The 16,180-nt window shown below is 39.9% G+C and overlaps 1 protein-coding gene across 1 annotated transcript; it reads left to right on the forward strand.

Annotated features, from left to right (window-relative positions):
• The first annotated feature begins 11,043 nt into the window (after positions 1 to 11,043).
• Positions 11,044 to 15,477, forward strand: LOC133709581 (probable leucine-rich repeat receptor-like protein kinase At1g35710). Its single transcript, XM_062135370.1, has 2 exons — positions 11,044 to 14,506; positions 14,892 to 15,477. Exons 1-2 carry the CDS (start codon positions 11,089 to 11,091, stop codon positions 15,269 to 15,271), a joined length of 3,798 nt encoding a protein of 1,265 aa, XP_061991354.1. The 5' UTR covers positions 11,044 to 11,088; the 3' UTR covers positions 15,272 to 15,477.
• Positions 15,478 to 16,180: the final 703 nt, after the last annotated feature.

The raw sequence follows: 16,180 nt of genomic DNA on the forward strand, positions 1-16,180 counted from the left end.
CCACAGGTCCCTGGACGTGTCGAAGCCGATGATGTGCGGTAGTGCCGACAAGGACAGCGTGGCGTTGATACGAAGGAACCAAATGTACCCGGTGGCAACAGATCAAACTCCAAGCCCAGTATTGGCCCATCCTCCCTGAATGGCTTCCCCAGCTGCGCCTCCACAAAAGCAACAGCTCGAGCCTCTATTATCAACTGTTGCAGCGGCGACGGCTCACTCCCCCCCATTTCCTCAGAAACCACTCCAGTCGTTCCAGTCGGAGAGTCCTTCCTCTGCCGCTTCCCGGTCGTTGGCGTCAGCTTCCGGTCCTTCAATCTCCGGTGGCAAAACCACATCTGTAGTTGCCGATCGGAAAGATCTAATTTGGCTGACAGCTTAGCTCTCACCTACTCCGACGGGTATTGCTCAGCTAAATCAAAATCCAAAACACACACACACACACACACATTCGCATTCTCATTACACTATCCTCCACTAAAATAAACAAACAAATTCTCAAAACAAAAATCCAGAAACTGTATAAGCTTGCTCAAGAACTTCCAACTGTGAACGAGTCTTCATTTTGCGCTTGGTTTTGATCTCACCTTCCTGAGCTTGAGCTCTCGTCTTCTCTCCCTTCGAGCCAGTCTCTGTGGATCGAGGCCATGGGCGTTGAAGATGGTGGTCATGAGATGAGACCATATGAAGTAGTTGGTGGATTCGAGGTGGATGGGCATGAGATTGCATATGGATGAGAGGAGGACGTCTGGGGTTTCCGGGTAGGAGGAAGCGGCCATGGTTTAGAGAGAGCTCACAAATCCACAAATCCATTCCCAGAAAATAATCAATTGTGATAGAAAGGAGAGAGGATCAGATTGGGAAAGGGAGAGAGAGAGAGAGCTCGATCTGTTTTTTTTTTTAATTAATTAGTAGAGAAAGACAAGTTTACCCTTGATAAAAATATCACATGGGACCCACGTGCTTGCCACGTTAGCAAACAGATGGCGCCGTTAGAGATTTTTGATGGAAGTATCACATTGATGTCAAAATACATCTTTGGGTATCACATTGATACTTTTGAGAGTTCGGGTATCAAATTGGTATTGACAGCATAGTTTGAGGACGGTAGCTGAATTTTTCTCAAAACATAAATACCATGAAAAACACAAATGCAAGGTTGTATTGCTTCATGAGTTGACGACCAGGGCTACTGTGAATGGTGATCGTACATCGCAACAATAATCAAGAATGCTACAGCCCAGTAAGAGGTGCAACTGGAAAGATTGGGCTTTCAAATTCCTCAGCGACAATGGATCTCTCTTCTCTCTCTCTCTCTCAACCCGAAATCGATTCTGATTGAATAGAAATGGATTTGTTTCAATTGAATTAGAACTTATCTGAACGATCATTCACTCCGTTTCTCTTGATTTTCGTCGGATCTCTCTCTCTCTCTCTCTCTCTCTCGGTAAGTGAAGCAGATGATAAAGATCTAAGTAAAGTAGAGGACATATCAAATCTGAGCAAAGCATATTGTTGATTAGAGGGGTGTTTTCGTCAATTTCTATCTAACAGAAAAATTAGGAAAAAAAAGAAAGTTCTGCTTGGACATTAAAAGTCCGTTTAGGCCTTATGGCCGCTCCCGCAAGGGAATAGAGATTTTAGGCTTTGGGCATGGTAAAGAATTAGATGGGAGTCTAGTTAATGGTAATTTGCTATAAAAAAAAGGCCTTATTTATTTATTTATTATTATTTTTTTATAACATGAATGCAAAAGATGAATGTTCATCATCACTTCCTCCCTCAACATCCTCAATTAGTCGATGCTGCCGTTTCCATTCTGATCTATCTTCGTCGCAATTGGGTCAAGCTTCTCCATATAATTGAATGCTCTATGATATATAATACTCTCGTTTGAAACCGTATCATATAATTCCAATCCCAGAAAATGGATCCAATCCTAAATCCCAACAATTAGTGTTTCTCATATGTTGGGTTTCTTTCCACCTCTGCTTTTCTGGGTTTTCTTCCCCAATTTGATTTCAATCTCGTCCCACCTAGTTGACTTGAAACTAAAGAAAAATCAAATTCTTTCTAGCTACTCCCCTAATAAGGTCCTACTCTAAGAAACAAAGAACAGAGAAAGAAAGCAACAAGATAAAATGATAATTCTTCGATAGATCTCCAATTGGTCCCAAAACCAGTACATATAGCAAGGTTGATAAGAAGAAAGGATTAAGACACTTGTCCCTCTTCCTAAAAGATAAGAGCACATGTCATCAACATGATTGATAACAATGACAGCTCATTCATATAAGGAAATACTAATCAATATAAGGAAGGCTAAACTATGACATATTAACTGATAATTGAGTGAACGTAGTTGGGGTCCCAACATCCCACCCTCCTTGCATAAGCAACTCAGCCTTAACCGTGTAGTTCATCCAGTAGTTCATCTACCACAAGTATAGGGAATTTATCTTTTACGGTCATCGAATTTAGAGATCTGTAGTCTACACACATCCTATTACTACCATCATTTTTCTTCACCAAAATAACGGGGGATGAAAATGGGCTGGTGCTGGGCTGAATCTCTCCTCCAATCAACAACTCTTTGCAAATCTTCTCAACCTCATTTTTCTGAAACTGAGGATAACGATATGGTCGAACACTAACAGGCGAGGAACCAGGAATAAGCTCAATTTTATGGTCATGGAGTCTATGCGGGGGTAAGGACGTGGGTTTAGCAAACAGGGAGGAAAACTGATCCATCACAGTAGCAATGTTGGGGGCAAATCTCTTTGAATGCTAATCTGGTCTGTCACTGCTGCTAATTGAATAAGCATGGCCTCATTCTCCTGTTTAAGTAACTTGGACATAGTAATGCAGTTAACCATGGTAATATCTCCCAACTTCAATCCTTGCAAAAAAATTCTCCTGCTCATTAACAAAGAATTTCATAGTCGATTTATCAAAGTTCCACACTATATCTCCCAAGGTTCGAAGCCACGATGCCCCCAAAAGAATCTCACACCCAATTACAGGTAATATAAAAGCTGCAGTATCAACAAGTGTACCTTGTAACTCAAGGGATATCTGCACTTCACCTGTTGTAGTCATAGGCAATCCACATGCTACAATTACTTTCAATGCTTTAGTAGTATCTACCTGCAACTTTTTTCCTTTGAGTAAGCAAGGGTTTATGAAAGAGTGAGTAGCTCCTCCATCAATTAAAACATGCACCTCTTTACCATTGAATGTCCCTTTCAAATGCATCGTCATTGGCTGCTTGCCACCTTCAATCACTTGCACAGCAATGAGGATGAGTTCCTTCCACTTCAGACTTAGGTTCATTCATATCAATCAGATCTTGTAGCACGGTCTCCTCTAATTGAACTTCCGATGTAGCCACTCCTTCAATGACCAGTGCTCTACCTTGGTTATGAGGGTTTTTACAAACATGACCTCCTTTATAAATCTCATCACAAAAGAAGCACAGTCCTCTTGCTCTCCTCTCATGATAATCTGCTTGAGACCATTTCCTAACATTATCCGTAGTTGAAACTCTGGTTTTAGCAGAAGTATTAGGTAGTGCTTGAAACGGAGTCTGTTGTCGAGTTCCAAAATTGTTGCCTCTCTGTTGGGGGCTTATACCAGAAAAATTAGGCCTGGAATAGAGATGGGGAGGTCTTGTGCCTTTATGACCCATGTATTTTTCTTCAAAGATTGAAGCTAACTCATAAGCCTGGTATAATGTAGTGGGATTCATAGCTATTACATCCACTCTAATGTCCTCTTTAAGACCACCAATAAAACAAGAAACCAAGGCACCCTCTGAAAACCCAATAGCTCGCCTAGAAAGCTTATTGAACTGTGATTTGAATTCACTAACAGTTCTGGTCTGTGACAACTTGGCCAAAGCAGATTGACAATCCACCTTGATATTATTGCCAAATTCTCGCATCAGTAAGGTAGCGAACCCCTGCCAATTGCTTGGGTACTGATGTTGAAACAAATGCCACACATCGGCAGCATCATCAACTAAATGCATTGCGGCGATAGAGACCTTCCTATCTTCAGGAATCTGGTAGAGTTCGAAGTATTGCTCGGCCTTGTTAAGCCATTACAATGGGTCACCACTCCCAAAAGTTGCAAATTCCAACTTCATATGTCTCATGGTTGGGAGGTTAGGATCCAACTCAGGTTGCAACTGAAATTGAGGTAATTGAGCCATTGGTGATTGGTGCATATGCGTGTGAGCCTGGGGTGGGTGAGTATGGAACTGAGGCTGTGGTGCTGGAACTGTAAAATACGTTGATGGAGCTTGAAGTGTGAGTGTCTGCGTTGGCCCATGGGTGGAAGGATAGTGATTCATAGCGAACGGCAATGAGGGTCTACAATGAGTCATATTACCACTGCTAGGATGTGCTTGCAATGGTTGCATAGATGGTTGATAACCTGGAGGACCTAATTGCCCAAAACCACCAATTATGGAATTTCTAGAGCCACCATACACAAGATTACCAGAAGTATACCCCAAATTAGGGGAAGCCACATTGGAAGAATTATACCCTTGATAACCTAGGTGTGAAACTGGTATATTGAATGCTTGAGAGGCCTGGTGTTGTAAATTAACATCATGATAAGAGGGTCCAATAGTATGTGGATAAAATTGTGGTGGTTGTTGCCAACCCTCCTAGTCCTCTCTATTAATTCTAGCCCCGCCTTTGAAAGCATCTTTCATCAACTTACTGCCACTAGGAGTATCACTAACAAGAATCGGACCACCATAACTTTACCACGTTGTATACTAGTACTAACATGAGTATTAGCAGACCCAAAACCAACATGAGTATCAGCAGGGCCGAGTATACCTGAAGGAACTACCTCCGGAGTGATGCTCAAAACCCCCAACCCTTGAGGAAAAATTGGTTCTGAGATCGAAACCCGCGAGGTTGCCGATTCAGAAGCCGGGACAGAGCCTTAACTCACCAGTTTCGGAGAGACTGGAGCAAAGTCTGAGCTGGTCACAGGGTGTACTCGAAGAGCCTGAAGTTCCTCCAGCAGCTGAGAGAGGAAATCTGCATTCTGAGCCTGAATTGCAGCGTTCTTCGAGCGAATCATCTCTTGCGCAGCCCGAATTTCATCAACTGAGTCGCGCACCGCTTGGAGCTGAACCTCTGTTACCGCCTGTTGTGCCAAATAATCCATCTCGATGGCGGAAAGCTCCTTTGATGGTTGAAGGTTGGTGCCGCCCTTACGTGACGCTCCCATAGGAACGAAGGCTTTGATACCAGATAATAAGGTCCTACTCTAAGAAACAGAGAACAGAGAAAGAAAGCAACAAGATAAAATGATAATTCTTCGATAAATCTCCAATTGGTCCCAAAACCAGTACATATAGAAAGGTTGATAAGAAGAAAGGATTAGGACACCTGCCCCTCTTCCTAAAAGATAAGAGCACATGTCATCAGCATGATTGATAACAATGACAGCTCATTCATGTAAGGAAATACTAATCAATATAAGGAAGGCTAAACTATGACATATTAGCTGATAATTGAGTGAACGTAGTTGGGGTCCCAACATCCCCCCCCCCCCCAAACCTCTGTCGCTTCTGTAAATCGCATCAAGATTCCGTTTCCTGTGTCGGACTCGGTGGCACCGAATCTCATTCCAAGGTTGACAAGAACGATCAAGAATCCGGGTCGGGTCCATGCGGTATAGTGCTTGATACACTTTCAAACCCAAACACTTCGATTTGAATCTCTTTGATTTGAAAATTTCTCAGAACTATGACTACAAGCCAAGAAAGAAATTCATCAGAATTCAAGTCCTTCCTTTTCTTTTCGGCAACAGAGACTGCAGATTTATCATACTCTACCCTAATTTGAAACAACACAGACAATCCTGTTTAGCCTATCACCCAAATTCCCATCTTTCTACAAATCAAGCATAACCAACAACCAAAGTAGTTGAGTTTGCTTGCACTAAATTAAAATTGGGACAGAAAAATTCATTTCAAAAAGATGGAATTGTCGCCAATGTCCTCTTGGAGGCTAGTGGAGGACATGGGCGACGACAGCGGTCGAGTTGGACTCGGTGATGGGTCTGCGGGAAGGCTCTGTGGAGAGAGAGAAAAGTGGCGGCGGTGGCGGGGAGGTGAGCCTAGTGGAGGAGAGCGAAAGATTAGGAGGGCGAGGAGGGGCAAGATCGGGGCAAGAGAGGCCCGCATTTTTGGTGGGTAGGGTCGAGGTGTTTGTTTGGTGGGAGTGAGAGAGGTGGGTTGAGTGGGAAGACTCGATTCGGAGCTTGTGCAATTGCATGGCTTCATTCTGCAACTAGCTCTAGAGTAGCTGCAACGTCCTCCAGAGAAGTGAAAAAAAAGATGAGAACAGAGAAAGAAGAACAGAGAGAGAGAGAGAGAAAAATGATTAGACATAATAATACTAAAAAAAATTAATATACAGATGGACTAATAAAAAAAATTAATATACAGATGGACGAAGATTTTCCCTATAAAATATACATAACCAAGAACTAGTCTAGATCCTTTCAAAAAAAAAAAAGAAAAAAAAAAAAAGAACTAGTCTAGAATCTAGATTGATCGCACAAAGTCAGCAAATCAATACTCTTCAATTTGTGACATTGATTAACAGAGTTATTGATACATTAACTTTCATAGAATGCAAAAGAATCTGGACTAATAGTGTTATCGGTCATCACATCTCAACTAGGGCTGGCTCAAATTGCCGAACCTACCGCAACTGACCGGAAACCGGCCGAACTGGAGGTGTCGGCACCGACAAATACGGTTACCAGTCGATCAGTACCGTACCGGAGGTAGGTGCTCGGCTCGGCAATGGTACAACATATTATATAGGTTCAGTATTACCGAACCAGCCGACATAAAAGTTTTTGGTTTAATTCCAAAAACTCCCACTAGATCTTTTGGGTCTGCCAAGCATCGAACCCTTGCAGCCTCAATGCAAACTCAAGCCATTAACCACTGGACTACAAGCTCACTTCTGGTAACTTACCCAAAAGACATATATATATATATATAATTGAAATTCATCAACAATTAAAAAGGTTCTCACCTTCCATTTCTTCCAGAAACGTGTCCGGTGTCTCTCTTTTCTCTCTTATTCGCTATTCCTTCTTCTTCCAGAAACGACTCGCTCTCTCGTGTTCTTCGTTCTCTGTTTTATGCTCTCTCTCTCTCTCTCTCTCTCTCTTCATTTTTGACTTCTATTCTTCTTCCATTCTATTGCTTCTTCCTCCATTTTCTTATCGTTTTCCTTATTCATTCTTCCATTTCTTCCTTCTCAGACTTGAATCAAAATCAAATCTATAGCTAAATCTCTTGATCTCGAATGAGGAGGGCCATCGTGCCGCCGTTTTAGCCATCATTCTTGCTCGCTGCCGCTGCTGCTGATAGGGGTCGTCAACGGGCTGGGCCATTCATAGCGGGCTTGGGCCGGGCCGGGCCGGGCTTTATTAAAAATCGAAGGATCCAAGCCCGTCCATACAAAGCGGGCCTTGCGGGCTTTATTTATAAATAAATATTTAAAGACACAATTTTTTTTTTTTTTAATCAAGCTTTGGAAATTCATTGGATAATGATCAAATACAACCAAAGATAACAGATCTATGATTCTATATTGTACCAAAAAAAATCTATATTTATATATAGATACTAATTTATTGATAAATAAATTTTTAAAGACACTAATTTTTTATAAATCTATATTTATACATCATACACTCCAAAGAGCAACATATAGCAATTCAAAAAAAATGAGAAAACCGACCGTTGGATGTGACTATTACAATAAATTATACGTGTGGTTAAAAATTTAGTCAATTTCACCGTAGGTTCGAACCTAATCGGATTGGTCAACCGTAGTCACTTGCATGTTTTCTTGGTTGACTGATGGCGTGATGACCGCAAAACTTGCTTATTTTTTTACATCACGTTTGTAAATATTTCATCGATGGATGTGCGTGGACATAAGATAAAAAATTCAATTTTAATTACAAATATATTGGCCTATACCAATTTGTCTCTTAAATTTGTATGACTTGTACATTGCATTTAAATTGTTGAGGTTCATTCTAAAGCAAACATGAAGTGGAAAATGAATTTGGAAAAACCAACCGTTTGATGGAGAGATTGTAATATTTTATGGTGGTTGTAAAAAATCTAGCCAATTTGATTTTCCTTTCGAATTCGATCAACTAGGTCAAACCTAGTTACTCTTATAAACCTATATTTATATATCACACACTCCAAAGAGCAACCTCTATCAATTCAAAGAAAATGGGAAAACCGACCGTTGGATGTGATTATTACAATAAATTATGAGTGTGGTTAAAAATTTAGGCAATTTCACCATAGTTTCGAACTCGATCGGATTGGTCAACTGTAGTCACTTGCATGTTTTCTTGGTTGACTGATGGCGTGATGACCGCAAAACTTGCTTATTTTTTTACATCACGTTTGTAAATATTTCATCAATGGATGTGCGTAGATATAAGATACAAATTTCAATTTTAATTACAAATACATTGACCTATACCAATTTGCCTCTTAAAGTTGTATGACTTGTATATTGCATTTAAATTGTTGAGGTTCATTCTAAAGCAACCATGAAGTGGAAAATGAATTTGGAAAAACCAACCGTTTGATTGAGAGATTGTAATATTTTATGGTGGTTGTACAAATTCCAGCCAATTTGGTTCTCATTTCAAATTTGATCAACTAGGTCACACTTAGTTACTCTTACAAACCTATATTTATATATCACACACTCCAAAGAGGAACCTCTACCAATTCAAAGAAAATGGGAAAACCGACCGTTGGATGTGATTATTACAATAAATTATGAGTGTGGTTAAGAATTTAGTCAATTTCACCATAGTTTCAAACCCGATCGGATTGGTCAACTGTAGTCACTTGCATGTTTTCTTGATTCACCGATGGCGTGATGACCGCAAAACTTGCTTATTTTTTTACATCACGTTTGTAAATATTTCATCGATGGATGTGCGTGGACATAAGATAAAAATTTCAATTTTAATTACAAATACATTGGCCTATACCAATTTGCCACTTTAAAGTTGTATGACTTATACATTACATTTAAATTGTTGAGGTTCATTCTAAATCAACCATGAAGTGGAAAATGAATTTGGAAAAACCAACCGTTTGATAGAGAGATTGTAATATTTTATGGTGGTTGTAAAAAATCCAGCCAATTTGGTTCCCGTTTTGAATTCGATCAACTAGGTCAAACCTAGTTACTCTTATAAACCTAGACACATGGGGCTTTCCGTGCATATTGGGTACAGCTCTTAATTACATCCAAGCAGTTCCCAGTAATTCAGCAAAGTTAGGTTTTCTGCACAACAGTTTCGGTATTGCAGATTCTCGTTCAAACTGAACTGCCTTCACTTAAATTGCCATAACTCCTTCTAAAAAAGTCGGAATCACAAACCGTAAAATTCCTCAGAAACTAGACACATGGGGCTTTCCGTGCATATAGGTTACAGGCTTACAGCTCCTAATTCTATCCGAGCAGTTCCCAATAATTCAGTGAATTTGGGTGTTCTGCACAAGAGTTTCTGTGTTATTTATATAATATTTTTGTTTGCGGGCTTTTACGGGCCGGGCCTAACGGGCTTTTGGTGGGCCGGGCCGGGTTTCAAACCCCTAAACCAAGCCCGGCCCTCTACCCACCGGGCCGGGCCTATGACGGGCTTTTTGGCGGGCCGGGCCGGGCTTTTGGCCATGCGGGCCTCCATCGGCCCACGAGGCCCACGGGCTAAATGATGACCCCTAGCTGCTGAGATAGTCGGTCGACAAACCGAAACCGACCACAACATCGGCGTACCGATTCATCGGTAACCGATTTATCGGTATCGGCGGCGGTTGTAAAAAAGGCAAACCGATGAGTTTCGGTTCGGTAACGGTGTTGGCAAAAAAATGTCGGTTACCGGTACCGAGCCAGCCCTAATCTCAACCCCCTCCCACCAAATATAAATTCTCAAAGACAAAAGACCTCAAACATGCATCATTCACCAACAAACTTGGCAATTCTCAACCCCCTCCCACCAAATATAAATTCTCAAAGACAAAAAGACCTCAAACATGCATCATTCACCAACAAACTTGGCAATCAACATTAATTTCAGCTGATTAGAGACGAAGACTTCGAAGTCTTAAGAAATAAGAATACTTGAAGGGGAGGATATCAACTACAACAAGTAGAAAAATAACTAATGCAGGGGGACCTAAGACTATAACAGAACAGGGAAATTATAACACTCATCCAACAAGCAAATTCTTTGGTAAATGACCCTCAACGTTGCTCCGGTTATACAATGCAGATGGATAATGAAGGATAACTAAGTAAATCACCCACTATATGATGTCATAAAACCCTAAACCCGATAACCCTATAGTATATTCACATTCAACATTATATCTCATTCAAACTACAAGTTTACAATGTATCTCATATTTCAGAGGGCTTAAAAAACAAAAAACAAAAAACAAAAAAACTTCTCATGTGAAGGCCATTAGAATAGTTGAATAAAAAATTATGAAAAAGAATATATATAAGGTAAAAGTGAGCGAGTGAAACATGTGAGCAGTATTGTTCAAAAAGACAACTAGAACCATCCAGTTTCATTTGAATTGAATCAGATAGAATGAGAGGCTATTGTGGTAAAGATTTATGTCGATTCTTAATGGAAGCTCAGTTAAGTTCAAAACTGTTAGCAGAAACAGTCGATTAGTGCTCTATCAGTTCCATTTCCTATCCTTTTACCAACTAGCGGGGTGTGTCCAATACCTGTGTAAGGACTTCAAAATATATTGAGAAAAGTAATCAATAAACACCCAAAAAGTGGAAAATTCAGAATTTCCAATTAGAACTTTGTAGAAACTAATGACAAATCATAGGATTTGACTCAATCCAAACTGAACCCTAAAAGATAAGAACACACAATTGATGATGGAAGATATGCGAAAAAGCCTATAAATTAGTAAAGCCTATTGGGTTCAACAGCAATAACATACGTTGTATCCCCAAACAAATTAGACAGATGAGATCCTCAACTATTAATGAAAGAGTATGCCCTCTAGTTTATTGCCTTTTCTTGTATGTTCACCTACTTTCATCACAAAACTACTTTCCACATTTTGCTTCCGCTAGTTCAACTACCGAAGCAAACGCTCTTCTCGAATGGAAAGCCAGCTTTCTAAATCAAAACTCCCACAATAACCAGCTCAAGGATTGGATTTACCTTCCCAAGACTAATACCAATGACACCAGTTCTTCCAGAAACCCCAAAGCAAAGGAGGCAAACCCATGTATTTGGGCTGGTATTTCATGCAATGCTGCTGGAAGTGTCACCAACATAACCATTGCCAGTTTCGGTATACAAGGTACGCTACATGAATTCTCATTCTTGTCCTTCCCCAATCTCGAATATCTTGATATCAGCGTCAATAATCTATTTGATGTCATCCCACCTCAAATCAGTTCCCTCTCAAAACTCCTTCATCTTGACCTCTCTAATAACCAGTTCTCCGGGAGAATTCCACCAGAAATTGGTCTTCAGAGAAATCTTACAATTCTCTATCTCCACAAGAATAATATTTCTGATGTTATTCCTCCTTCGTTAGGGAACCTGAAATCGCTTGTGAATCTATCAATGAGTTATAATCTACTCAATGGTTCAATTCCAGCGTCACTTGGGGATCTCATAAACATTAACAGCCTCCACCTCAGCCAAAATAACCTCCATGGCAACATTCCAAAAGAGTTAGGGAACTTGAAATCTTTGGTGTATCTAGCATTAGACTACAATCAACTCAGTGGTTCAATTCCGACAACATTGGGTGATCTGACCAACCTTGACAGTCTTTATCTAGATTCAAATAATCTCTCAGGCACCATTTCAAAAGAGTTAGGGAATCTGAAATATTTGGTGAATCTAGATTTGAGCACCAATCAACTCAGTGGTTCAATTCCAAAGACATTGGGTAATCTGACCAACCTTACCAGTCTTAATCTCTATTTTAATAATCTTTCTAGCACCATTCCAAAAGAGTTAGGGAACTTGAAATCTTTGGTGTATCTAGCATTAGACTACAATCAACTCAATGGTTCAATTCCGACAACATTGGGTGATCTGACCAACCTTGCTAGTCTTTATCTAGATTCAAATAATCTCTCAGGCACCATTCCAAAAGAGTTAGGGAACTTGAAATCTTTGGTGATTCTATGGTTGAGCATCAATCAACTCAGTGGTTCAATTCCGACAACATTGGGTGATCTGACCAACCTTACCACTCTTTATCTCCATTCAAATAACCTCTCTAGCACCATTCCAAAAGAGTTAGGGAACCTGAAATCTTTGGTGGATCTAGAATTGAGCAACAATCATCTCAGTGGTTCAATTCCGACAACATTGGGTGATCTGACCGACCTTACTGCTCTCTATCTCGGTTCAAATAATCTCTCTGGCACCATTCCAAAAGAGTTAGGGAACCTGAAATCTTTGGTGGATCTAGAATTGAGCATCAATCATCTCAGTGGTTCAATCCCAACAACATTGGGAGATCTGACCAATCTTACCGCTCTTTATTGCCATTCAAATCACCTCTCTGGCACCATTCCAAAAGAGTTAGGGAACCTGAAATCTTTGGTGGGTCTAGAATTGAGCTTCAATCATCTCAGTGGTTCAATTCCGACAACATTGGGTGATCTGACCAACCTTACTGCTCTCCATCTCGGTTCAAATAATCTCTCTGGTACCATTCCAAAAGAGTTAGGGAACCTGAAATCTTTGGTGGATCTAGAATTGAGCATCAATCACCTCAGTGGTTTAATTCCGACAACATTGGGTGATCTGACCGACCTTACTGCTCTCTATCTCGGTTCAAATAATCTCTCTGGCGCCATTCCAACAGAGTTAGGGAATCTGAAATATTTGGTGGGTCTAGATTTGTGCTACAATCAACTCAATGGTTCAATTGTGTCAACATTGGGTGATCTGACCAACCTTGCCACTCTTTATCTTTATTCAAATAACCTATCTGGCACCATTCCAAAAGAGTTAGGGAACCTGAAATCTTTGGCAGATCTTAAATTGAGCATCAATCAACTTACTGGTTCTATACCAGCTGAGATTGGAAACGCAACCCAAATTCATGTGCTGGATCTTTCATCGAATGGTTTAGTCGGGACAATTCCAAAGGAGTTAGGGGGATTAACTTCACTGGTGAAACTGATGTTGGATGGCAATCAACTTTCAGGTTGTGTCCCTTTAGAGTTGAAATCATTAATTGATCTAGAATATCTTGATCTATCAGCAAATAAATTGAATGATTCAATTCCAAGCTTGGTAGGTGACTTTCATAAGTTACATTACTTGAATTTGAGCAACAACATGTTCAGTCAAGCAATTCCATTTCAGTTGGGGAAGTTATTTCAACTATCCCAACTAGATTTGAGTTTTAACGCACTTGAAGGTCATATAGCATCAGATGTAAGCAAAATGCAGAGTCTAGAGATACTTAATATATCCCACAACAATCTTTCTGGTTTCATTCCAACAAGTATGGAAGACATGCATGGGCTGACGTATGTTGACATATCCTACAATCACTTGGAAGGTCCACTTCCCAACATCAAAGCATTTCTAGCTGCTCCTCCAGAAGCATTGCAAGGCAACAAGGGCTTGTGTGGCAACTCAAGTTTTTTGCAACTTTGCAATAATGAAAGCCCAAAAAAAGACCATAAACTCATACTTCTGATGATCTTCCTTGTTCTTGGAGCAATTGCACTTCTAGCCTTTCTATTTGCTTTTGTAGCAAAAAGGAAAAAGAAGCATCAGCATCTAGAAGAAAAAAACAGGGATGACGAAATTTCTTTTTCGATATTGAAGTTTGATGGGAAGACGATGTATGAGGAAATCATAAGGGCAACAAAAGATTTTGATTCTATGTATTGCATAGGGAAGGGAGAACATGGAACTGTCTACAAAGCAACTTTGTCAAATGCTAACACAGTAGCTGTGAAGAAACTCCATCTGTTATGCGCTGATGACAAGAATCTTCAAAAAGAATTCTTGAATGAAATCAGGGCACTAACTGAGATGCGACACCGAAATATTGTGAAGCTTTATGGTTTTTGTTCACATAGGTGTCACTCATTTTTGGTGTATGAGTATCTTGAGAAGGGTAGTTTGGCCAGAGTGTTGAGCAAGGTTCAGGAAGCTAAAGAACTAGGGTGGAGTGAAAGGGTGAATATCGTGAAAGGTGTAGTTCTTGCCTTGTGTTACATGCATCATGATTGCTTGCCACCAATTGTACATAGGGATATATCGAGCAAGAACATTTTACTGGATGCAGAGTATGAGGCTTGCGTTTCAGACTTTGGCACTGCTAAGTTCTTAAACCCAAACTCAGCTAATTGGACTGCCCTTGTAGGCACATATGGATATGTTGCACCAGGTAATACTGTTTTTTTTTTCCTTCTTGGTTTAGTGGACTTGCAGATCTCTATATTTATCACATTTTGTAGTTATGTTTCTTAGGCCAATGATTCCTTCAGGACCTTGCACTTAATGATGTTTCTTTTCCTTTTTCTTTTTTCATCATGTTGTGTTCATTTTTATTTTTAAACAAACTATTCGTCCTCATTTTTTTCTTGTCGTGATCCATAGTGTGACTTGGTGTGTTAGAGTTATTGATTTTGATAAACAGCCACCTGATACCAAATGTTATGAACACTGAACTTGTTGCCATATCATGCATAGTTTAATTATGTTAAGATTCCATTAACTTGATATTATCTGTATTGTAAGAATTTGACTGTTCGAGGATTTTTTCTGAGCAGAGCTTGCTTATACAATGGAAGTGAATGAGAAGTGTGACGTTTATAGCTTTGGAGTGTTGACATTGGAAATAATTATGGGAAGACATCCTGGAGATCTTCTGTCATCTTTATCATCGTCCTCATCAACTGCATTACCTGCCATTGAAATGCCAATTGTGGATGTTTTAGACCAACGCATATCACTTCCCACTCGTCAAGTTACAGGGGAAGTGCTCTCTATTGTGAAGATAGCATTTTCATGCATGAATTCCAGTCCTCAATCTCGTCCAACAATGAAACAAGTTTCTCAACAATTGGAAACTCAAAGGCTACATTTGTCAAGGCCACTACATATGATAACATGTGGTGAATTGCTTGCTCTCAAGGGTTTGAATATTTGAGAAACTGAAAGTCAGAGAGTATGCTTCTTCCTACGTATATATTTTAGTCTCTGCTATCTTATTTCCAGAATAAAGATTGTCTTAGATGTTTCATTTTTGTAATTTATTACAAATAGGGAACTGAAGCTTCCAGAATCGACGATTCTCGAGCCAATCATGTTGGATAACAGCGGAAGCGTAAATATTGAAAACTAATTTTGGATAGGAAGGTATGTGCATGAATGACACATAATATGAGAGATGTACAGCCCAAAGGCATGTACAGAGCTCCTAGAGAGAGATATGGAGGAGACTCTCAAAATACCTGATAAAGGAATTAATTCACTCTTACGATACTTCTACAAAATACTCCGATCCTCTACACACATTACTCAACTAGACTAGCCTACTTATATAGGTCTACACTAAACAATGCCATAATTATGACAATTACAACGGACATAAGTTTTAGACCATTATAATAACCTTAAACCTTCCTAACTCGCATAACCTATGAAGCCACTAACTCCCACCATTATTCTCATCATAATTCTCACCATATAACTCTCAACATAATTCTAAATTAATGTTATTTCCAACAAATCAGGGCATTTCCAACAAATCAGCCCTGATTTGTTGTCAACCATCCGAATTTCAGGTAAGCTCTGTGATTCCCAAGCAACTGAGTATACGAAGATTCCCACTCTGCCTCAACTAACCGGAACTCTTTGCTTCGTGTACGGCTAGGGATTTCATCTTTCTCGAACTTCTGGGAAGTCCCAGTGCCACAGAAGCCAAAGAAAGAACCTAATGATGACGAAAAGAGGTAGGTAGCAAGTTAGATAATGAATATGTGGAAATTGAAATGCTACTCAATTTTTGTTGATTTTTGTTTGGTAATAGGAGGATGAAAATAGTGGCTAGAAGCTT

Source organism: Rosa rugosa, chromosome 5, assembly GCF_958449725.1.
Source record: "Rosa rugosa chromosome 5, drRosRugo1.1, whole genome shotgun sequence".
In the NCBI taxonomy this organism is placed as follows: Eukaryota; Viridiplantae; Streptophyta; class Magnoliopsida; order Rosales; family Rosaceae; genus Rosa; species Rosa rugosa.